This window comes from Apis florea, unplaced genomic scaffold (assembly GCF_048593485.1).
Source record: "Apis florea isolate Af1SG1 unplaced genomic scaffold, ASM4859348v1 contig_3766_pilon, whole genome shotgun sequence".
NCBI lineage: Eukaryota > Metazoa > Arthropoda > Insecta > Hymenoptera > Apidae > Apis > Apis florea.
In genome coordinates, this window is record NW_028256843.1 from 178,258 (window position 1) to 204,233 (window position 25,976).

General features: G+C 33.4%; 1 protein-coding gene and 1 long non-coding RNA gene across 5 annotated transcripts in view; one reads left to right on the forward strand and one right to left on the reverse strand.

Annotated features, from left to right (window-relative positions):
• LOC100870541 (neural cell adhesion molecule 1) overlaps positions 1-25,976 on the reverse strand; it is a 314,994-nt gene that overhangs the window by 41,486 nt on the left and 247,532 nt on the right. For 3 of the 4 annotated variants that reach the window (XM_086915078.1, XM_086915075.1, XM_086915074.1), the window contains exons 2-4: positions 11,636-11,765; positions 5,833-6,044; positions 4,812-5,129 (exon numbers count right to left, since the gene is read on the reverse strand). In XM_086915078.1, coding sequence (XP_086771204.1) covers positions 4,812-5,129; positions 5,833-6,044; positions 11,636-11,679 — 574 coding nt within the window. In that variant the 5' untranslated portion in view covers positions 11,680-11,765. Of the gene's footprint in view, positions 1-4,811; positions 5,130-5,832; positions 6,045-11,635; positions 11,766-15,748; positions 15,858-25,976 lie in introns of those variants that run through there. The other variant, XM_086915077.1, reaches the window with a different exon arrangement.
• The window catches only part of LOC147656454 (uncharacterized), a 94,155-nt gene continuing 84,742 nt past the window's right edge, over positions 16,564-25,976 (forward strand). Inside the window, exon 1 of the long non-coding RNA XR_015294399.1 lies at positions 16,564-16,697. This is a non-coding gene — a long non-coding RNA (uncharacterized LOC147656454). The remainder of the gene's footprint in view (positions 16,698-25,976) is intronic.

Here is a 25,976-nt window from a genome sequence, read left to right on the forward strand (position 1 = left end):
GATACATGTTTTAAATTGATTTAAATTGACAAGTGTTTTGTAATCTACTCGTATTTTTAATCGTGTCTGATATTTCATTCTCGTGGCTTGAAAATATCATTAAAAAAAATACGTATTAGAGAATACTTTGCACATTTCTCTATTATTTCATAAACGTTCAATTCATCTACAATCATAAATTTCGCAATAAAGGCGATGATATTTCGTGACACAGATGATCATATAATGATTTTTCGTGGAGAACTAGAATAATTTGACGAGGAGATCCATCGTATCGTTTTAGATTTATTATTAATTATCGTTGCAGGAATAATTTAAATACGCATCGTTGCTCGCGAGCAAATATTGCGACCGAACACGATTGTACATCTGCACGGTCACGAGTAGCCGCCGCATGTGCGCATGTTTCATGCGTGCACGCGTTTGGTGAGCATTCAGATCAACCGGATGTGAATTATCGGCGATCAGAGTGGCGATACATATCAATAATACGATGCCCGTTTATGCCAGTCTTTAAATCTTAATTAGCACAGCAAATTGCTCTATTTAGACATTAAAGGGACAATCATTTGCCGTATTCTCGTAGGAATATGACACGTTCAATTTTTAATGCAACATTTTAGATTTAATCACCACTATGACCAAACAACACACTTTATTTTCTTTATTCTTTCTCCATATGATTCTTACTCGATTCTTTTTTAATTATGTACACGTAAAGTTTAATACTGACGAGGAAAGTTTTTTTGAAATTAATTTTAATCATAATAATACCGAGATATACATAAATTTGTGAATATGTTTAAAGATGTTAAAAGAGAAATTAAAATAGAGAATTATTATAACAAATTCTGTTCATTTGAAACGTCAAAGACAAGACTTTTTTCATTATTAAAAATATAACCAAATATAACCAAATATTTGTTAAGAATTATTTCATCCTTTAAATACCCTAAATATGTACTTTACTTATGTTGCACAATTTTTCGTGCCATGATACATAATTGTACATAAATTATGATCATTCGACAACGTGTAAATCCAAAGGATCACAAGGAATCGATCGTCAAAATCAGACAATGACGTACGAATTAAGCACGAGTACGGGAACCCGAGCCACTAATGATTTTACGCGTGTTTGCATTAACGTTATCGCCAAGTTCGAATAGTTTTACCCCTCGTAACGGTTACGATTCCCGACCAAAACTCTCTAAGCCGCCGTGTTCCAACCTCCTCACCCAATGGAACCACCTTCCAACCCCGTATGCACAATATATCTCGTCACCCCGAGCAGCAACTCGTTGCTTGCGAACACCTAAACGCGTGCCGTAGTGCGCATTCTTCGCCCTGTACACCGCAAGAGCGTACAATTGTACACGTACATCATACACACGTATATATATATATATACAGAGTGTCTCATTTAAATCGATCCGAATATCTGCCAAATTGTTGATGTTTCGAATAAAAGCTTCAGGGTGTATAAAATTTAATTAATTCTTTATAGACGTGCAAAGAACAACAATTTTGACGTTTCTTTAAATCGAATCTTATACTTTTTACTGTTAAAAAATAGCAGCTCGATATTTCTTATAGACAACAATTAACATCTTTGCACATTGATTATTTAAATATCAATGTAAAGTTGTATACCTTCTAACCCTTTCTAGTCTATAAATTTACGAGTCCTTTTAAATAACGCCACTTTTTCTTAATCGAGCTCAATCCATCACGAAGTTACAGCTCGTCAACAATTCGAGGGGGTCGATTTAAATTGGACACCCTGTATACACACGAGACGAGAAGCGTGTATGGCACACACGACGCCTCGTCACTGGTATCGACCGACAACGGTTGAACACGGCAAGAGCTCGGTGTAGAAGCACGGAATCGAAGCCGCGAGGGCAGCAGGCACGCGATCCACTGATCCGTCTTGCGAGAGGCGTTACTGTTATCTCCAACGTCCAATCTCGAATGGGACGACTAATAGGTTCAGCGCGTGAACACCTTGTCCCGGCAGGACCACGTGAAAAGGCGTTCGGTAACCGGGAGAGAGGGCTCCCAAGAAATCGTCGTGGAGAATTGTTTAACCGCGATGGTAGATAGGGCGATAACCGGGGCAGAGGCCGATCAAGCGCCCTCTGGGTCAGGTGGCTTCGCGCGGGCCGCGAAGAATATTACTTTGAAGCGTTTATCGGTGGATCTAGCACGCTGGATTTCCCTCTGATTCCCTTTCAGATTAGGCGGAATTGGACTTTAATTCCGATAGTCGTACGGGAATCATTCTACGATGTTCTGTTCCTTTCGTGGCACGAACGTGGGTACGGGTATCGAATCGGGTGAATTAATCGCACGCACGGTGAATCGATCGAGAGATATTTGGATGGTTTTGAATGGAGCTAAGGGATTGTTAAAAATTGGAAAAATGAGGCTGATTTAAATGTCGGGAACGTTATATGGTTTGTATAATTGTTTTGCAAATTTGATTAATTTTTATTTAAATATGCGAATAAGGATGGAATATACCTCACAGAATTTTCTGTTTTCCGAATTAATATGGGAAATTTTGTTATTTTTTCATTGTAAAAATTATTTTTTACGTTTAACAGTACGGGATATAAATATAATTTTAAATTTGTATAATAAACGAAATGTTGTATTAATATAAAATGTTCAGATTTCACTGCTTTATCTTGTTATGAAAATTATTCGAAATTGTATTCAGAATATAAAAGAATATTGGAATTTTGAAGGTGAATTTCGCGTCCTTAAAAAGATAAAAAATTGTTCCATGCATAATTCATCATGCTCTTTATACGCATGAACTTTTATCTTTTTATAAATTAAAATCATGGTTTTTAGATTAGATCAATTTTCTTACAAGATAGTTGTCGAATTCCTGAGTTTACTGTATGTGAAACGAGTCACAATTAATAGCTTAATATCATGTAAATAGATACAAGCTTAATATCTTACAAATAATAATCAATACTAATTATATATTCAATGTGCGAGTAAATGTATATGGTCAGCGAGATTCTATCAATGAAAACATTGTGAAATAATTATTAATGATCTCAAACTAATCCAGTTTATCAATTGTCGACAACCGATAATTCTATTTATAACTAGCGAAAAATATATGTTTATGTCATTAATATTTATTTGCAGCGAGATATAAATTGTTGAATGAGTGTGTAAAATATTTTTAAATCGGTTGCAGTACGAACATTCTGAAGCCTTAAGAAATCAGACTGTCTATCTTGAGTCAAGCATGACTAAGTCGCGCATTCAGCGTGACTTATGCGTTAGTCCCGCGTGCAAACAACTGGTTTCTGCATAATTTCGTTGCGAAAACCTCGAATCAAAGATCGCAAAAAATATCTCTTGCATCTTTTTAAATGCTTTCTACCTGACTGGAACCAGTATTACGATTCTATCTATTTATAGCACACGGAAATGTATAATTTGATATTCGCACAATTTCACTACGATAACTAATTATATGATTTAGAAACACAAATTTTATGAAGCAATTTGAGAGAATATACATGAAGAAAAATTGCATTCTTTCATCTTATTTTATGCAATTTATATTGAGTGGATAATTTTTCGCTTTTTTCTTTGAATTTTAAATCTATTTTATTTTACGTTTTATTTTTTGATATTCCTATAATATAAATTCAATAAATAATTACACGATAAGAGAATTGAATCTGAAAATAGCCATATATAAATTATATTTTAATTACGTTTCATCGCATTTCACGATGAAGGTAATGAAATAAATATTTCAATAGTTCCATTACCTTTTTCGTGAATTATTAACAGTACGATTAAATCACAGACGAGATTGTCTAATTAAATTTATTTGAATCTGTGTATCAAACTATATACAATTATTATTGAAAATTTAATTATTAAAATTTTTAAATTTATTAAAATCCGGCTATTTCTCAAAACGTAAAATACTACCAGTCAGTGAATTCTCTAAATAAATTCTACTTTCTGATTAATCATTTATTCAAATTCCTTTCTCTCCATTCATCTCTCTAATTTATTCCTGTTCCTAAATAAACGTGCAAGTTTCGTTTCGAAGAATATTCTCATTAACCAATGGCAACTTTCCAAGAAATTTTACATTTTATATTGCTTATCTATTTAAATCACACTGATCCCAAATTATTTCAATTATGTCTTCTTTAGAGAAATAATAGTCCTAAATTTATATATTTTCATTACAACTTCCTGAAAGTTCCCGATGCAAATAATAAATAAAAATAATACATCATATTTAAACATTATCTTTGTTCGAGAATTAAGATACACTGATTTATGAAAATAAATTCAAATTAAACTTTCCTTCCAGATTATTAATTGTCCTCTCATTGATCAGACATAGACAAGATCGTTCTAAATTTTTATTTCTACTACAACTTCCTGATAAAAACCGTAGCTAATACAAAAAAATAATACGCACTATAGCTATCTCTTTCCAGAAAAAAAACACACTGAAACTGATTTATCTTGGAATTAACCTACTATACCTACTCGTAAACTCAACTCGTGCCCACGTTCCAGACCATTGATCGTTCCAGATCACTGATCACTGAATAAGATTCCTTTTATTTAATTAATCAAAACAATACGGTTGAAAGCCTCGTCAACTACCCTCAACAATTACATTAACTCGGGACAGAGAAATCTCAAAACTCTTATCTAAGTGATTTCTTTCCATAGTTTAAAAAAAAGAAAAATCGAAAAATTTAAAAAAAAAAAAAAAGATCAAAATTACAATTTCAATAACTCACGATTCATATCCAAGATGACCAGCCTGGTCTGCGGTGGCACCAAATTGGTGTTGCTCGCCTCGCAGATTAACCGAGCCTTCAGATGTTGCCTTCCAACTTTAGGATAAGACAAGAGGTTAACCGTGAGTCCGGTCTCGGCGTTGTACCGATAGGATTCGTCTATCACGGTGTTCTCGAGGTACCACGTCAGCTTCGGGGGCGGCCTGCCACCTCGTACCTCGCAAATCAGGTTCACGTCACTCCCCTCGTTGTACGGCTCCTCCAGCCTCGAGATGTCCCTCGTCGTCCCGTCCAGTATCATCGGCTTCGACGGAGGAACTGCGCGAAAGACAAACGCACACGTATACGAAACGCACGATACATCCGTATGCGTTCGTGTGCACACACGCGAGCACCCACACATGATTGAATCAGCGGAAATGCGGATTGATTATTTGTCCGCCGCTTGAGAATGGCTGATCTATCGCGCTGTCTGCGTGCCGGCGTGATTTACTCGTGAAAGATTGATTAGGGCCAATTGAGTTCCGCTGATGCGAGTGATTTACCATACGGTGAATACTCTTTTGTCGACGATTACGTGCAAACCCTGGCAAACGAACGGCTAAAAACCGTCGAGTCCCGGTTGAATTTCCGCGTGAAACGGTAAATTGCGCAAAGCTTGGCCACCGACTGATTTATTTATATCCAAGGGTTGGATATTTAATTCTTTCCACCGTTGAATGGAAATACGAGTGAATTTCATACGAATAAATAATCGTTTTCTCTCTCTCTCTCTCTCTCTCTCTCTCTCTCTCTCTCTCTCTTTATTTCTCTCTTCTTCGAATTAGATATGTTATTACAGTATCTTGCGCAATGTTATGACTAATGGATTTTTAGTGAAATATGACAGTTGGACATTTATAATTATATTGATCTTTCTTGTTATATATGATTGTATATTGATCGAACAATATTAATTGCGATCGAGTTAATTCAGATACTGTAATTTCTGATAAGCGAAATTACTGAATGACTCACTCACCAATAACAGTCAGATTCATCTTTTGCTTTCTCGTAGGCGAATTCTTAAAGTCCACTCGACACCGATAGATCCCTTCGTCCTTAGTTTCCAGCCGATCGATGCTGAGGTGAGCAGGATTCGACGCTGTGATAAAAAAAGCTCTTGGTCCCAGTGCCGTCGGCGACGACCAGAGGCGAGCATTGTTGAACTGTCGGCGACCACGGACGTCGAAGCTGAAACCATCGGTTGTACTTCTTTGTAGCGATGTCAAGTAACCACGAAACTATTGTCTTTTTATTATATAAACTTGTATCGAGTCGATGGTATCATGGAAAAAAGTAGAGAATGTACTTTTTTTTAAATCGTACGAAGAGTTTGATGGAACTTTTTAATGAAAAAGTTGTTAGATTGAACTGTTAAAATCGATATGAAATATGTGTGTGTAAGATATATTAGGAATAATATAATTTTAAAGATAATTTTGAGAATAAATATATTTAGAAAATGTTGTATTATGATAAAATTTTTTCTCGATAAATTATTCTAATAACACATCTTACACTTAATGTATTTTATTTGTTCGTGGATTATGTATTTTGCAAATATTACTTAATTTATTATAAAGAATATATAAAGAATTAATTACTTAATTTATATTGCTTTCTTTATATAATTGGACACTATTTCATTCTTATTCTACTTTTACTTCTACTTAATTTCCACCATATTTCTACTCGAAATCCTTAACAATTTCACTTATTAAGAGATTTGGATTGTAACGTTAAAAAAAAAAAAAAAGATTTCAAGGGATCTACATTTCTTCGTAGAGAACATTTCTGTTAGATACGAGTTAATACTAAAATCCCATGGAACTGAGACGAGAATTTTCATGGAACAAGCACCTATAATCTCGAAGATCCGACAGTCGACAACGGTCTTCGAGCCGTCTTGCGTCGCACACTTTAGTTGGTGTAACGTGCGAAGTTGAGAACATGCTCGTGCAAGCTTCTCAGATCCTCGACGATTCCGTCTTCGATCCAACTACGAATTTCGAAATCATTGGTAACACGATTATGAAGTGGATAATCGTGTCTTCTGAGTCTAATTGAGCATGAGGCAAACTTTCGTTCGCGAAATTTAATAATGCTTCAAGTTTAATTACGCGAATAGCAAGAGACTTGAAAATCTTTTCAAGTATAAAATAAATATATTTTTTTTATAAATGAAACGAATGATAATTAATAGGAATTAATATTTAGTTTTTTATTGGGATTGTATTTATAAAGCCCAATTTTTTAATTACATTCCATATTTCCTCTTTTAATTTCATTCTTTATATCCTCTTTTTGTAGCTTGTTGGAAATGATTAATACGAATATTGTTATATTTCAAATATATTTTAAAAATATTTCATTTCAAAAAGCATCTCATTCCTTTCAATTTAGATGGATTTCTATCCCTTTGTTAGAAAAATGTTCATAAAATTTTTTCTTAACTTCAAAGGATTGTTTATTTTCTATATGTGTGTTTTTTTGTTGTACGAAATTAATTTGCATTGTAATAACTATTTGTATAGTTAGTCGAATACATAGGACTTCATAGAGATATATCTATTTTCGTTCTTTGAGCATAAAAACCATTATAAGTTGAGCAAGCAAACCAGTTTCCCGATAGGAACGTACTATTGAAATAAACTGTTAAATAAAAAGTAATGATTTTCTAACAACTGTTGTTTCCTTTATTATTTTTTTTCTATTCATGATGAAATTTTTTATGGAAAACACACACACATAGTAGAAAATATCATATCATCGATTGCTATTTTATAAATTCATAATTACGTAATATTAATAAATATTGTAACAAATAGTCATTCATTTCTAACAATCGAATTTTAATATTAACTCGTTTATTATATTCCGAGAATAAAAAGCTGCACTGAATTCACGTTTCACATTAATTTTCTTCTACTTTTCAAAAGTTAATCATAACAAAATACATCGATATCTCAATGGAAATTTTAAATTTAGAAGAAATATTAAGAAATATTGGAAAAATAACGAAATATCGACATTCCCGTGTATATACGTTGAAATGCATGGTAATTATTTTGAGATCCTTCTAAGAAAAACTCGAGGAACAAATGTAATATAGAAAAGCACACAAAATATCTAAAATAAAGTATTCATTCGTATTACGAAGAATTAAATTTTTACTATTAGATTTCGTTCTTTCTCTTCGAGCATTTTCAAATCCATCCTTCCTCATCCTCCTCGCGCAACTTCAACATTCTCAAACGCATTTAGAAGATCGTGCTACGTGAAACGTAATTCCAACATCGGGATCAGAGAGTCCAAGGAGAGACTCGCGATTTAAGATCCTTCAACACGTCGTGAAGGTCTTAACGGGAAAAGCGTAACGGAATTATAATTCGACGGGATAAAGGGGTTAAGGCGCATACATCGTGGAGAGCCATCCTCCTTGCGTGATTGCATATTAAACATCCCAAGGAAGGGGATCCTTGGAGAAGGAAAGGGACAACGGATACCTCGAATCTTTATCCCCCTCGTCGTCCCTACCTGTTTTCCTTACCTCTGATATCGCGACAGAAGCGGAGAGAAGGGGCGCAAAGAAAGAAGATAGAGAGATCGTAGAAGCGTGGAAACAGGCCGGTTCCTCACGACCGACTAAAAGTTAAATTGCGTTCCAGGGCTGCACGGGAGTTCGGATTTCCGCTCGTGACTGAGTACTCCCAAAGCTATCCCACTCCACCGGCTGCTTCCGCGGCATTGACGTTGAAATACGATTTAATTCTTCCACTTCGCACTTCCAACAGACGAGGAAAGCGGTTCCGTGACGTGCCGCTGCCGTCCGGACATCCGTATGGTTGCTTGCCTTCAGGCGGCCAGCCCTGCAGAGCGCACACGGATGCCGCCACGCACACCCGCCTCGCCTCTGCATATTCGACGGAATCCCTCGTCTCTTTTCAGAAAATCGCCAGGCTTCCGTCGACGGTTGGGAAACGATTCGTGGATATAACGCGTTCGTTCCTTGGTTCGACCGAGCGATAACCCTGGCAAAACGATTCCTGGCTATCACAGTTCCCGGCTGAATCTTCCGATCGATCGCGCCTCTCGCGTGCCTCGTCGATCACCGCGGAGATTCTCGAAAGAAGAATCGACGATCGAACGTGGGCCCGCATGGAAATCGAGGCGATTCCAGGCTCGCCCCGGTTTTTATTGGAAATCACGAGAGGTGGATTTGAGAATTGAGAATCGACGACGCAACCGTGAATACCGTGGCGCGATAACTTAAGAACTGGTCCCGCGTGGCTTCTACGCTCTATGTTGTGTTTACGTTTCTTTTGAAAAGTTTCGATTCGTCGAATGGATGTTAATGTGTATGTTACGTGTACGGCTGTGGTATTCTTAGAATAATTTAAATCCATTGTTTTGTTTTTAAATTATATTTGTAAAGAGAACAATTTTTAACTAGTGTAATATTGTAATCATATTTTAATAATTTTATTATTAAAATATAAAATTATATGTTATATAAAATTATATGTTATAAAAACGAATAAAACCTACGTTTCAATAATATTATTCTTACTCGCTATTTTATAAAAGAACAGACTTTCATCTCTCTCAATTCCTATACACATTCGATAATAAACTATTAACCAAGTCGTGAAAGAACGGCCATTCGCATAATGCACACGATTTAAATATTTCCAAGGAGAGTAGCGAATGAAATTGGACAGATTCAATTTTATGAAACGATGTCCCTACAGAGCAATTGAAGAGGCTGTTCAGAGATCTCACAAATATTACTAGAAATTTCATGAAAAGTCGAAGGTTGTCTGGTCTGAAGAAAATAAAAAGAGGAAGGAAACGTAGAAAATCGGGGTCATCGAGGGAAACGAAGTAAGTAGATGAATCGATAATCGAGAGAATCGAATGAGCCAGACGTTCTGATGGGGGGTGATGAAAGGTTCAAGTGGCCGAATAAATCGGCGTGATGTGATTACGAATCACGATTAAGCGGGCGTGATAATACGAGCGAGTATACGAAAGTGTAAGATTTAAAAACGTTAACAACTTAATCAACTAAAAGGGATTCCAAATATAATATCATAATTCGTCCAAGTTTTCACGATATGCAGAGAAGTAGATTTACATATATAAAACAAGCCAACGCTTATCTCCCGACATGGGTTGGCTCGAGAGCAGAACTAGCCTTCCGTTTTTCATTTTTCGTTGGATTAGTCAAAAAATTACCCCTGTTTATCAAGGCATACTCTACAGTGCTTACTATTACTCATAATCACGAGTGCTGTTCGCTTTCTCTTTAGAATGCACGTTTTCGTTATGCTGCATTAATTTAGGAAATCTGAGAGCCTATTATTTCTCGTACATATACGAACAAATTTAGCGTACATTGATAAGTAGGTTGTGAAATATTGTGCGAGTCGTACGAAGAGAAGCCATAAAAGATTTGAACATTACCTCATTAAATCAAGTACATCTCAGTAATAAATTTTTAAAGTAGATTTTTGCGAATATTAGAAAATAGTATATTCCTAATTTACTTTCTCTCTGATCTATAATCTGTCTAACCTAATTTTCTTCATGTTAAAATCCATGACTTTTATATCTCTATAAAAAACTGATATAAATCTGGCAATAAAAACCATTTTCTTAACAATTTACTACGTACTTATAAAATCGAGTAATTCTGATACGAATATCTGACTTACGAGTCATTTTACGTGAAATATGACAAAAAAAAAAAAATGTTTCACATTTTCTGATTTATCACAATTATTGATGCTCTAATATGCGAAATTTCGTACATATTTTCCTTTCCAAGCTAAAAAGTTAGAGTTGAATTCACTTAAGAAATGCGAAACGTACCGTCTTTGTTATCATGTTCATGAAGCAAGATGTCGCGACAAATCGAGGAAAACAAGGGGAGGAAAGGGGAGGAATGATATTCGCTATTTCGCGTCTTTAACAGTCTGGCGCACGTATGATAAGCGAGGAAGCGTGTCTAGCTATAAATATTTTACAGCTTGAGCCAGTGGAAGGAGAGGAAAGCTCGAAGTCGAGAAGGATACAAGGGCGCGTCTGTCTACCTCTGAATTTAAGGTCCCCCCTCTCACGAGGGAGGATTAAACTGACTTTACAACAGGCGACGACCTATGCCTCCGCGATTCTCTTTTTAGACAGGAGCGGGGGAGAGAAAAGTGGAGGGAGGCAGGAGACGATGCATCGCCACCCCCGCACATATCTTACACCTTATTACATTTCTTAAATATGACCCGGCCAGCGCCAAGAGATTCCACACGATCCTGGTGTTTCCACACCCCCCTGGTCGAGGGGTGTCGCGCTTCTTTGCGGGGGAGAAGAGGAGAGGTTCGAAGGTTTGCGGGCCAAGCACCATTCTATATGCAAAATTTCACGGGTCGCGGAAGCGAAATAGCGAGTCGGCAAGCAAATGAAGTTCACCGTGGAAAATAACGCGAGGAATTTCTGGACCGTCCTTTATCCATCCCTACGGCCACGCCTGCAGTGCTCCTCGTTTTATTTCTTCCGAGCAATTTATATTCCCGGATTATCGAGTTTCGGATGAGAATTTTAGATGACGCCCCAACTTAACGCGATACGTAGTCGTTGTAGAGAATTTCTGACGAATTCCTGACTTTTATCGCGGTACAGGAATCGTGGGATGACGAGTGGGCCGAGGTTAAAGGTATGAATTTACACGGTTTGTTTTTTTCGTTCGATTACAAAATTCGATTGAGTTTTTATTGGTAACTCACCTGTAGATGGGTTCTCCAGCACCCTCCTTGTACCACAGTACCATGCTCACTTCGTCGTTGTCGGTGGAACGAATATCACAAGGAAGATGCACTTTGTTTCCTACGACCCCGCTGATAGTAATCACTGGAACTGCAAATGAAAAAATGAAACGTTATTAGTTAATTGTAATTACGATAAAATGAAATAAAAGTTGTTTAAGCTTGTTGACTAAATTTGAAACTTTTATTTTTCTTTAATATTCTTATAACGATTTTACAGTTTGAAATAATTTAAAAGTCGAATATATTAATATTTTATAAATTGTGATATTTATTTTATACAATACAATGTATTGAATAATATAAATTTTAGAAAAAGTATCGATTAAATGATAGTTCTCAAATTTTAAGCATTATTTATTCTTAAAAATGCAATTATTTCAATGTAATCTTAAACTTTAATACTTAAAATTTATATTTTTCTTCTTGATACAAAAATGTATCTATAAAATATTCAAACAAAACAATAAATCTATCTTATATCTCTAACATTTCCTTATATATTAAAAAAAAAGGGTATTCTTTATATTGAACTTTAAAGATTACTTTTACCACCTGAACGTGAGCAATTCTTCACAAATTTTATCAAAATCGAAGACCAACAATCGAACACCTTCTCTTTCAAAGACGAACAGAAGAAACGCCTTAAAAAAATTTGCTACTCCATTGTCACGATCCAAATATACTAACCAACCAGGAAAGGAATTAAATCATACCGAATACGCGGATCCACGAGGATAATTAACCGCATTCGTTTTCTGGTGGGCGGATTGGATGGTTTTACAAGGCAATAGAAACCCGACCAAGGTGGTGTACGCGAGTTACGAAGACATCCTTTGGGATTAGGTCTCATTACACGGGAATTCAGTGGCAGACATACGCGTTGACGGTTCAACTCGTGGCTTCCCGAGTTTAAGGCAGTCGTCGGCTGACTCGTTTTGCCAGGCTCACGATGCTGACTGTGGTTAACGAGGGTGGTTTGATATCCTCGCTACCCCTGCCCGATTAGATTTACATGCAGATGGAGTTATCACGTTTTAACGAGGTACAGGGTGACGAGGTGTATCCGCCAACACCACCCCTTATCTCCCTTCTTCCTTTGATTGACATGTTTGCCATCGTTGTCAGACGAAAATCAACGATTGCACCACTGCTCCCAGGACTGATCGTTCCCAAGGATCTCATCGATCACTGACACCACGCTTGTAATGGACCCGCTGTTACACAGATTTCCATCTTAGGTCGGTGATGCACCCTCTTGCGAAGTTGGGAAACACAGCCGCGAAAATCGGGGAACCGTTGGGTTGGGGATGGATAGGTGGATGAGTGTCTGGAGATGAACCGTTGTAAAGTTTGTCCGCCAATTCTGAGTGAAACTATCATTGATCGGACAAGTTTCCACGTTATAAGATTCGTGAATTCTATTGTCAAATTTGTTCGAGAGTCGGGGGAAATATTATGGAGAAACAGAAAATTTTGTTTGGAGTAATATTTACGCGGTAAATAATTGGAATTCATTTGTTTGTAAATATTAATTTGTTCGAATGGTTTTTATTTATTTAAAAAAAAGTATTTTAGGTATCGAAATTTGTATCGATAGTAAATAATAAATGATAAATGGATAATATTGGGATAAAATTATTAAATGTATTTTAATTGTGTATAAATTATACTTATAGGAATCGATTATATCAATTATCCTAATTATATCAACCCGTCTAATATTAATTATTTAAACTGTTGTGACACGTTTATCGATAATTACTTTAAATATTAAAATTTTTAATCACTGAAACGTATCCCAAAAATATCTCTTAATTTTTCATGTACAACGTCAATCAATCCGATTGAAGAATATCTCTGAACGTCAATAATTAATAAGTGTCAATTATCAAACTGAACAGAAAACTAATTCGAACTTATCCTATTAAGAGCTATATTACTCAACTATAGAAAACACGAACATATTGTTAACAACTTATTTTCACGTTAAATAACAATAAAAAAAAATAACAAAATTTCCCCATAAAGATTCATAAAATATGTGCCATTTTTAGATAGAATGCAACAAAGAAGTAAGAAAAGCAATAACTTATAAAGCATCCTTCCCTTAACCATTAATGGCTGAAGCCGTGAAAGTTTATCGTCGATTTGCCACGAATGGGTTCTTCGCCGTTTTCCTCCATAGTTGGCCGATATATCGGTCGTCTAATTCGCCGGATGTGTAGCGTGCAATTCGTTCTATTGCCGAAGAATCCTCGAACGCCCACGTCGTTCCCGGTACGGATCGATGCCACGATTCACGGTTCATAAATAACCTTTCTACGCGGAAAACGAATCCATCAACGAATCCTGCTTCTTAACTAGCCAAATCGAGGTAACATCAAACGTAACACCCGCCTTTTTTTTCCATTCTTTCTTTTGGTCTCAGGTTGGCAGTCTCGTAAATAAGTGATCTTTTCGTTTCAAGGAATGCGCGGAAACATCTTGAATTCCACGATCCGGATGATCGTTTTCGTGCCAAAAATATCGGTCGGTTTATTTTCTCTTTTTTTTTTTCATTGAATGCGTAAATTTAACTAGCCTTATTTTTCTTCAATGTTTTCGTTTCTCCCCGCTTCGGCGAAATGAAATATAATATTATTCTACTTGAGAGAATCCGTTTTCGATCCTTTTCTTTCCTCTCCTTTGTTCGTGTTTCACGAGAAACGATATTCTCTCCCAAAACGATATTTTCTGATAGTTTATCGATGTGCTGAATTACTTTTTAATACAGAATTTAAATGGGAAGATTGTAAAGATTGGCTGACATCAAATTTCTTTTTTTGGTTTTTATTTTCAATTGATATCATACGGTATATTAATAAAATTGTTTCACTCGTGTCATAAAGGTTTTATTAAAATTTTAGCGAATGTAAAAATATTTAATGTTTATTAATATTTATACTTAATAAATATGTGATAGTAGCTAAATGAAAACTATTGATATTATAAATGATATTATAAATGAAAACTATTGATATTTCTATATTTAATCATTTCTTAATAAATAAAAGATTATAAAAGACCCATATCGAGGTAATTAATATTTGGCCCGAGGAATAAAAACGTCAAATTCTAGTCCTATTCACCCTTATTATTATAATCTAGATTCGTACGGCGATAGATCTTATTTCTGTGTTAATTATTTTCTCGAGTGATTGTTCGGCATGTAGGATCGTTTTACGATAATGGTGGAACGAAATGAAGCTATTAAGATAAACTAACTAGTCGTCGTTCAAGTATCATTCGTTATCTTTCTTGTGATATTAATGCAACTGTAAAAGAGTAGTGTTAACAAGAAAGGGTGAAAATGTCGAGGTTCATAATCATAAAGTAATAACTAAGAGTAATTCGTTCTCAATTCTATGAGGATCTTTTCTCTTGTTAACGTTATTAAATTATTAGTGTAATATACCCTGAACTTTGTAATTACTTTGTAAATTATTATGCTAATGATTACGTGATCAAATCTTTTGTGACTCTTTATATTACAGATTATGAATTCTGCTTGATTAATTTTTTTTATGAACGCAATATTCTAATTTTTTTAAATCTTTTTTTATTGAAATGATATTTAATTAAGTTTAAATTCAGAGAAAGATGTATAAATAATTCATTATTTATTTTCGCGAATAATTTCTGTGCATTTTTATCAAGTATCTTGAATTATTATTATTTTGTACAAATACGAATATTTTAAATTTATTTTATTTCCTTCCAATTTGGATCAATTATTGTATATAACACTTATCCCATAAACTATCTATAAATTTTTCTATAAATTTAATATTATATCTAAAAGAATCGTATCAAGAAAAAAATAGAAATTATATAAAGAAATTTAATTCATAAATCTTCTTTTATTATATTATAATATTTGTTATATATTATATTAATATTGTAATATTGTAATATTACGTAAAGATATATTACAAATAAATATTTTAATATTAACAAGTAAATATATGTGATTTTTATCACAATTCCATTATAACAACAAGACAATATATAAAATTGTGTTTAAAAACTTACAATTATTGAAGTCTGATTACAGGCAGTCAGTAGTTCCGGAAGAGGATAGGAATAACCACACACAAACACACACAATACGTATACACCAGAAATAAGAATACAGATAAATTGTCCTTATATGGAAAAAAACTATTGAGCAATTGCGCAAATCGGCAACTATATATAATCGATAGTGCATATTGTACCAGCGAGTAATGCAGCCGCCTAGCGGCATGATCGGTATTACGATTCGGCGTGCAAGCTAATCTAGACATTCAAATTTATACAATTCTGCAATATATATGATGTATATAATATATCAATTCCTGTATATCTTTTTTCATCCAAAATTGTTTTTATATAGTAAAAAGTATTATTTATTAAATATAAACACACAAATATTATTATAATATAATAAAAAAAGAAGTTTTATAAATTAAATTTCTTTATTATTTTGTTTCATACAAAGATTTCATCAATATCAATATAAATATCTAGTATTTCCTGTCAATCTTATATTTTGAAATAATAATTAGGATTGTAAATCATTAATTATTAATCGTAAAAAAAAATAAAAATACGAATTATATTAAGATTTGATAGTCGAGATTTTCCACAATTTCTGTAAGAAATAATTTTGGATGAAAAAAGATGTCTAACAATCGATATATACATCGCAGAATTGTATAAATTAAATTGTCGCTTCGATCGATAATTTAATTATTATTTATTATACACCGAACCGTAATACCGATCATGCCGCTAGGCGGCTGCATTACTCGCTAGTACAATATGCACTATCGATTATATATAGTTGCCGATTTGCGCAATTGCTCAATAGTTTTTTTCCATATAAGGACAATTTATCTGTATTCTTATTTCTGGTGTATACGTATTGTGTGTGTTTGTGTGTGGTTATTCCTATCCTCTTCCGGAACTACTGACTGCCTGTAATCAGACTTCAATAATTGTAAGTTTTTAAACATAATTTTATATATTGTCTTGTTGTTATAATGGAATTGTGATAAAAATCACATATATTTGCTTGTGGTTAATATTAAAATATTTATTTGTGATATATTATTTGGTTTCATACGAAATCAATATAAATATCTAGTATTTTCATTATATTTTGAAGTAATTTGTTAGAGTTATAAATCATTAATTTATTAGTCGTATTCATAAAAAAAAATAAAAGTTTGAATTGTATTAAGATTTAATAATTGAGATTTCCTATAATTTCTGTAAAAAATTGAAACAAATTTATTTTATTATTGAAAAATATTCTTGCAATTTTTATTTCTATTTCACTATAATAATTTTAATAATTCAAATAACGCAAGATTTATTAAACAAACTTAATTACTTAAAAAATTATATTCTCAGTAGTAAATTCATTTCTAAAAATGTTCTTTAATTAAAATTAAATATAAATAAATAATTGGGATAAAATTAAAAATTTAATATATTTGGGAACGGTATGTAATATTCACTATTAATTATTCACAATATTGCTTTACAATGCAGTTTACTATCGATCAAGTCCTTTAACTAGACTCGACCGACAGATGAAACTAGATTGGCTGATTGTTTATTAAATGTTGCCAAATTATTAATGCTAATAAGCCATGGTTTGTCGAGCACGCGTTCGTATGAAACCAAATAAGCGACGGTGGATGTCGAAAATATCTGGCAGTGACGCATGTGGGTGGCTACATGACGTTCACCGATCAAAATTATTGTAATATTCGAACACAGTTATACCTCGAAAACATCATCTCTGTCCATAAGTGACTAATGAATTGAGAATTTATGTTAAAGCATTTTAATATTGTTTATAACAGATTATCATTTCGCAATAAGTTGAATGAGATATAACGTTGTGTATAATTAAATCGTATTATTAATTTTCCTAATATGTAGTCAATGAAAAATTTATTATATATAATTACATTCAATGATATTTTAACTTTATAATCTACTTAGAACTTTAATTGTTAGTATCGTCAAATTTAAAAACCATCTTTTGTTTTCTATTTAATTTTTACATTTCTAATATAATTCATCATAGAATCATCACAACAGAATTTAAATCAAGAAATCGTAATGATTAATAACTTAAATCAAAATATTTTCAATATTTATGTACGCAATGTATATCCTTAATCTTTTTATATATTAAAATGTGAAGACACAATCGTGTTACTTCGTGATTCAAATAAAGTACCATTCGATTTTCAAACAATCATAAACCTTTTCACATAAGAAAACACGGATAAAACAGATTACATACACACGACATCAGAAAACATACAATTCTCATTTCGTTTCTTAATATCCTCTTTTGTACGGATTCATTCATTCATTTCATTTTTGAAATGAAGGGAAGGAAAAGGGGTAACTATTAAAATGGCAGTCGCTGGAAGAAAAATTCCCTTGGCACAGGGGACGATTCCTCCGTTAAGTCCAGATGTATTGTGGAGCACAATGTAGCAGGTAGATTAATGGTTTCTACTGGTGCTTGAGAGAGCTTTTTATGGCGAAAGGTGCCCCCGCTCGGGATAGAGTGCCACGACGGGCACAGTTCAGGTTCCACTCAACCAGTAAAACTTGTAATTACTGTAAATCGCGATGTAATTGCCGTAGTAATTACCGTGGAGCAAAGTAGGCAGCCGGTTCGCGTAAATAAAGCTGTGCTTGCAAGCTTACCCGAGCAACCCCCGTAAATTTCAATCGTGAATGTTTCATTTGTTATGGAACCGCTTTTAATCGTCCACCTTGCTCTCTCGGCTCTATTAACCCTTCTGCTGCATATCGTTTTTCCTAGTTACTGATTATTTTTTACTTTTATTTTTTTTTTCCTATAGTGATAATATTGTTTATACCGCTCTATATAATGCTGAAGTAGGCATTTTTAAAGATATTTTGCGTATAGTTAATTCATTAATAGAGATTTATATATAATGAAATTTATTGATGAATATTAGGATGTGTTTTCGATTCGATATGAAATACATAATTTGTTAAAATAAACAATTTTGCTTTGTATATTAAAGTCTAGTGTAATACTGCACGGTTAATAATTATCTACTTTAACAATAATAATTATATAATGTTAAGATTAAAAATTCTATTTCAAAGAGAAATTCTAGAAACTCTTAGATGATTATATTATCTCTAAATTAATTATCTCTAAATTTCTGATAGCCAACTATCTCATGCAATTCGGAGACACCCTATACTTACGTAGTTGTCGCGATTTTATGGATTCCCTTTGACGATCCCCATCTCAGAATGAGATTATGTATATCTCCGATTTACTTTACTAAGTACGCAAAGCCGATTTAGGAATGAGCTGTGACTACAAGGATGCGTGTTTTTCTCTTTTACAATCGATTCGAAATAAAATTAGTATCTAATTACCATCACTGCTTTAAAGTTTGGCAATACTTTCAAGTGTATAGCCATCTTACCTTAAGTTGTATTGCAAATTCTTTTAAGATCTCGACTCGAAAGTACCAACTTTCTCGTTTCCTTTCAGTTGCAGAGAAGAGGTAGATGAGAAATTATTTTTTCACAGAAATATTCCGAGAAATCCACTCATATCCAAGTAAATTATGCTTTTAAAGGGGAGATTCATCTTATAATACGACTAATTTTAAATGGAATTTAGAATTATTATATTTTTCATTTGCTGATAATAATTTATGTGATGTATATATAATTCCATTTCAAAGATATTTTAAAATTTTATAAATTGTATATAAAATGATTCAAAGATTAGAAAGTAGGATATGTTAATCAAATTTTGTTATTTTTAGAGATGTATTTTTACATACATCTAGATAATTACATTTTGAAACTTTTTCATTTTGTAATTTCAAAAAAATGCTTTATCAAAGTTTAGATTTTTCTCAAATTTATATTATATTTTATTACATGAAAAATTCTATTGTTGAGAGGATAATGCTATAAAATTTTTATTAACGAATTTATAATCATTTCCATATATGATTTGACACAAAATTGTTTAATTATTTGATAGCCAATTACATATGCTTCAATAAATAATATATTATAATATCACACAGAAGTTAATTAGTTTCTCTTTATTATCAATAATGTAAATGATTTGATTAATAATAACATTATTTCCATTTAATTTTCTATCGTTAGTTAATAACGTTGTTGTGAAATGGAAAATGTGATTACAAAACTGAAAGATATTTTTAAGAAAATGATATTAATATATCAATTTTCTTTGCATAGATCTATATATTTACACTTGTAATAGATCTAATAAATTATAAAGCAACAAATTTTGTTTCTCTTCTAATCTTATCATACCATTAATTAAAACGTATCGATTAAAACAGCAATTCTTATTCATTTATTCTTATTAAATTCCTCCTTCCTATAATCAATAATGTTAATCGCAATATTCCTTTAATCGACTGGCTCGGTTCGCGCGTGCAAAGCTTCAAACAGCACATTGCCTCCATCTTCGTTGCCTCGTTAATACAAAGAAACCAAAGAAAAAAACAGAAATGAAAAGAAAAACGAATACAATAACGGAAAAAGATCCTGTTGTTATTCCATTGGTAGGCCGTTTTATTCACGCAGAACTATCAATAAAGAAAGGCCAAATTTTTCTCGTAGGAACGGCAAAAGGCCAGGTTGAATACTCAAAGCTACTCTTTACGACGTTCCACAGTCGCATCACGATCCCAGTTTCCTCCGCGAGTAACAGCTTTCGTACAGAACAGAACAGTTCTGTAGCGAAGCTTTACAGTTCTCCAGTTGCGCCGGAGACATTAATCTCCCTTATGAGTTACGACGTGTGCGAGAACACACACACACACACACACACACGCGCGCGCGCGCTCAACGCGCCCCCGCATCGTGTCTCGAGCGGTTCCCGGCGCTCGATATTTATACAAGTATATATATTTATACGCGTGACGCAAGGGTTTCGCAATCGACACGGTGGTGTATCGAAGAAGCACGGGCCATAAAACGGCACGTGCTACGTGGCTGCTCCGAGAGAAGGAGAAAAAAGAAGGAGAGAAATTAATCGTAACTCCAGGGAAGTAAAAACGAGCCCCCGTGTGTCAACGCCGTGTGTCCTTTTCCCTCCATCGACACGTAAGTCGACTCGTTTTACAGGGTATCGTAATTCACGCTTTACGAGCGGACTGCGCTCGCCTCGACCCGTCCATCCGACTCGCCCGTGCCCCCGACATTTTATCGAATTTAATTAAGTTGCCTCGCGTCTCAGGATTCCCTTGATTCTTGGGGGAAAAGGGGGAGGCGAGCATGAAAGTTGGCGTGGTGAAGTTCGCCAAATTACGCGAGCTCAACTTACGCTTTTCGCGGCGAACTTCGGGGGCGAAGTTTGGTCGCGAGAGCGAGACCGTGTCATTCGATGCGGGGAAGCGTGAGATTCTCACGCTGGAGGAGGGAGGGGGCATGATTGGATTCAATAATCCATTGGCTGATGTTGATGGAGTGAGATAATTTTGGAGAAGGAAATTTTTTTTTTAATAAATGTATGAACGGCATTTGTATAAGTAGAAATGAAAACGGATTCAATTTAGGTCCATCTCTCGAATCATATAACTAGATTTATTTTATTAAGAAAAACTGTAAAGGATTTTTATTAAGTTAAAATTAAGAATTTGGATTTCCTTCGAAAATTATATAATAAAAATATGTATTATGGTGTGTTCAAACGTTCAAACGTTTATAATTATTACAACAACGAAATAGAATTGTTGTATTGCGTATTTGATCGAGTTTGAGAAACACTTACTCCGCGATATTCAACATCATTTTGAAGCGGTTCCATGAAACAATTGTATGAAGTTTATTCCTAACAATAAGATGAATTTCTGCAAGTTTGAATGTTAGTTATAGAATGTTGTTACGTAGAGCGGACATAGAGACCTTCGATGAAGTTATTTTGATCCCTATCTCTGAATCAATAGTTTGTCTAACTTCATCATTGTCAGAATTTCTATGCTCTATTCACGTGCAAATTCTCGCATAATTGGCAGGTATGAAGACAATGTTGCCTTCGTTAGAATCGAAAGATTCCATGTATTTTTGAACTTAAAATTCATAAAAGAAATCTTTCTTCTTTATTTATGATAATCACTGTCACTATTTTCGAATTTTTCATTCAATATTTTATAAATTTCTGAAATATTTCAACACATATATATTTTCATGTTTTTCATATCAAATTAATCTCATTCATAATGTATATTTTTTAATACGATAAAAGGAATTTGTAAAATATCTGTTTGCTGATAAAGAAAGATTAGATTAATTCTGATATAGAAGTAGAAATGTATGATATGTATTTTGAACATCTGTGATAAATACTTTATCTTTTAGTCAGGATGGAAGCTGTGGTATTAATATTAATAGAAACTAAGTTAATTGATATAAGATTTTAAAAATAACTTGTAGGAGATATTAATATCGAATAATTATGATATCTGAAAATATTCAAAAATATAATTATTCAATAAATTCCAAGTTCTCTAAAGAATAAATATTATAAAATTAAAACAGTGCTTTGCCCAAAAATAAAAAATAAATGAATAAACGCGAAATACCAACGTAGTAAGATTAAAATAGTTTTATATCGATCGATCAAAGATGATTCAATGATCGAATGAAAAGTACTATTCATCAATCGTGATATTTCCACTTGGATGCTCCGTGAGTGTCGTTCATTCTTGTTTGCAAGATGTACCGATTTCCTTTTATAGGCTAGTAAAAAGTTCGATGATGAAATCCATCAAACCTCGTTCGTCCTTTTATAACCTTTCGTCTCTCTGCTTTTTACGACTGAGCTCTGAGTAGAATAGTAGTGGCTAGTCTTTAAAGCACTTCGATACTGTTAAAGGCTTCCTCAAACCGAAATTTTATTCGTGATGACGAGCAATAACGCTAATCTATATCAAACTTTATCATTGCAATAAGTTCATATCGTTTTCAAATTTCAAAGATAACTATGGTTTGTCAATTGTATGTCAATTTTTAATTTTGTAATTATATTACTTTATTTTGATTATTTTGGGTGATGAAACATTATTTCTGTTCTATTATCTAACAAGATATTTTCGGATATATTTTTGAAATTCAAATCGTTTTAAATAAAAGATCACAAAAGAAATATTTATTTTAAAGATGAGATCTTTTATTTAAACTAGTCTAAAAAGAGTTCAACTAGTCCAAGATTCAAAATAAAGTATTTTAATGACATTAATTGAAAGAAAGAAAAATTGATTATGCGGTATGTAAAATAATTGTATCAGTTCAACGAGAAAAATATTCGAGAAAAATCATTAAAGGTTCTTTTAAACGAAAGTAGTTTGCAACGATCCGACTTTATCCCTTGCACGTAATAGAATTGAAAGTCGTTGAATTGGTGACGACAAATTCAGGACACAAGAATGCTCTGGATTCCGCGCAGTGTAACACCGAAGGGGCCAAAGTTGCCAAAAGCGTAACTGTCCTCCCTTTTTTGAACAAGTGATTTTCAAACATCGATACCATTCGACGTGTCGTTTGGAAACGAAGCGTGGCATTGTCCAAAATGAAAAGGAAGAATTGGGAAATTGTTTGAGTGTTGAAACCTGTACCAAAATTCAGGAGGAACGAATAAAAATAGAAGGGTGAAATAGAATGTGATATTTCACAGAAAAAAGTGACGATATATTCAGTGGAAAACAATTTTTATTTCACGAAGTGGCAATGTTTGTCCTTTTCATTTGTTTTAAAGATTAAAAAAAGATTTTATCTATCAGCAGTACTCAATTTTCATATGACTCGTTTCAGAAAGAATTTTGCCATGAAATTAAACATTGGAAATGTTTTATATATTTCTTTGCAAAGTAAACTTGTGAATTCTATTACAAATTTTATTTTAATAACCATCAAATTCTATTATCAATAGATCCATGATTCAAGATTGAAAAAGAAATCCTTCACTGACAGCGTGATATATATTTTGCATATATAATTAAATATTTAAATATACATTTAAATATTCGTGTCTTCGAATTATTCAATCCACAACTTTACTCGAATCGAAAAAAAAAATATTTGTGCACACGATAATCGATTCTTTATTTGGATGCAGGGTTTCGTCGGGTTGCGTGTCATGATTTATCGATCAAAACCTCGATCCTCAACATCTTACGGGCAAAGAAAAATAAAAGAAGCACACGGTAATTATCGTCGTCTGAGACGTGCACAATAATCAGCAAGGTTCGGGACTTAACGAGGGTCGGTAGCCAGAGCATCGTGGCTAATAATTAGAGATCCGAGAGGGGGAAGACGAAGATCGAGACGAGACTGAAATAAGCGTTCGATTTTTCCATGCAATGTGTGCGCATCCGATTCAACCGTACGTGCGTGGTCGGTTACCGAACGATTTCCTGCCGATTAGGTTTCTTTTCGCCTGTGTGAATATTGCACTTTGATCGTGAAAGTAGATGCGAGAGGCGACTCGCGCGGAAATTGCAGGGGAGATTCTCCACGGAGGGGAAAAAAAAGAAAAAAGTGATTTAATGAAGGCTTCAGGAGCATAATACGCTGCGTGAATACGTAGAAAAGTCGAACGTTGAACCGAGGAAACGGAATGATGTTGCTTCCTCGATTTGATCCTCCTTTCGTTTAGGATTAATGTAGCATGAAAAAGAACTTTTGAATAATATTTCTTTTATTCCAGAAACTGTTTAATAGGTATGTGGTTTTAAATAGGTTTTTCTTATTTGCTTTTTATCTCGTGTAGATGTCTTTACTTCATTGTAGTAATGTTGTTACTAATAGTATAAATATGATATAATGTGTATGTAGAATTATGCAAAATTTAAACAAATTCACAAATATTATAGGATTTTCAATGTTGCATCACAAATATGGAATTCTTAATTTTTATATTAGTAAAAATGTATTATATTTTATAAAATTATTTTAAGAAAGAGAGATAGAGAAAGAGAAAGAGTAGTTTTAAATCGTCTGCTGGAAATATATTATATATTGTGTGTGATATATTGTTAAAAATCGTTGAAACCATTCAACTGTTAAACTATTCGAATAATTGCGCGTTCAATTAAAAAGTTATAATCAAATGGTGTTATATAACACGAAAAGTTACTTTTAAAAGTTTCTTAAAAGAATTTCCAATCGGAATCTTGATGGGATATCACGATCCTCGCGATAGAAACGATCCGTTTATATAATGTTTATGGCTTTGAGTGGAATTGGATTTGTAATTAAGATTGCTTCGTTATTTTTTATTTTTAAGCGCGTTTCATCTCGCGTATCTAAATAAAATAATCGTTTTACGGTCCGAATCTTAATCGAAATTATAAGAATTTACTTTAGCAAATCATCAATTTAATTTCGTCTATCAAATAATCATGGATACCGATAATATTAATTTTCTCGGATTAAAATTTTTAAATTGAAATCTTTTCGATTAAACAAATATATAAAAAAAAACATATACAAAAAATTTTTACTATAATACAAAAACTTTCTTTTTCATATTAATGAAAATTAAAATTTACAACAATTAAATATTCTTCTTATTGAACGCTTAAATGATCAAATCTTCTGACGTATCTTTTGCAACATATGGACGTTAAATAAAATATCAAGTCCGCATCGACATAGAGCGGCAAAGGGTTAAGCACTTAAAAGGGAGTCAAGTGAGCGATACATGATTACAGTTGCAAACTCCATTTTCCATTAAAAGTACTTAAAATTTAAAACTTTCCGTGAAACATCATTATCTCATAACCATATTCCCCTAAACAGCCATCTTCCAATTTTCTTATTATCCCTAATACAAATTCAATCAACATACATATCCCATAAAAGCGACGAGAAAAAAAAAAAATATCCCCTCATCGAAACGTACAACGAGAGTTTAATATTTTACTTTCACAATCCCGTTCCATTTGCGAATACGCGGAAAACATAGTCCCTCAAACAGTTGGCCACCCTTTTATCAATGATTCAGTAATCCGTTAAACGAGCATTCAACTTTTTCGGGTTTGCCGCAGTTTTCGATTTTTGTTTCTATTCCTTACGGACATCGAATATATATACGTGGGCAGGACCGTGAAAGCCGTGTGCAGAATAGCATTTGGTGTCTACTCTCTGGCAGGTTTTAACAGCTCGGGACCGTATGCCAGACGCGTGCTAACTTCATCCCCCTACCCTC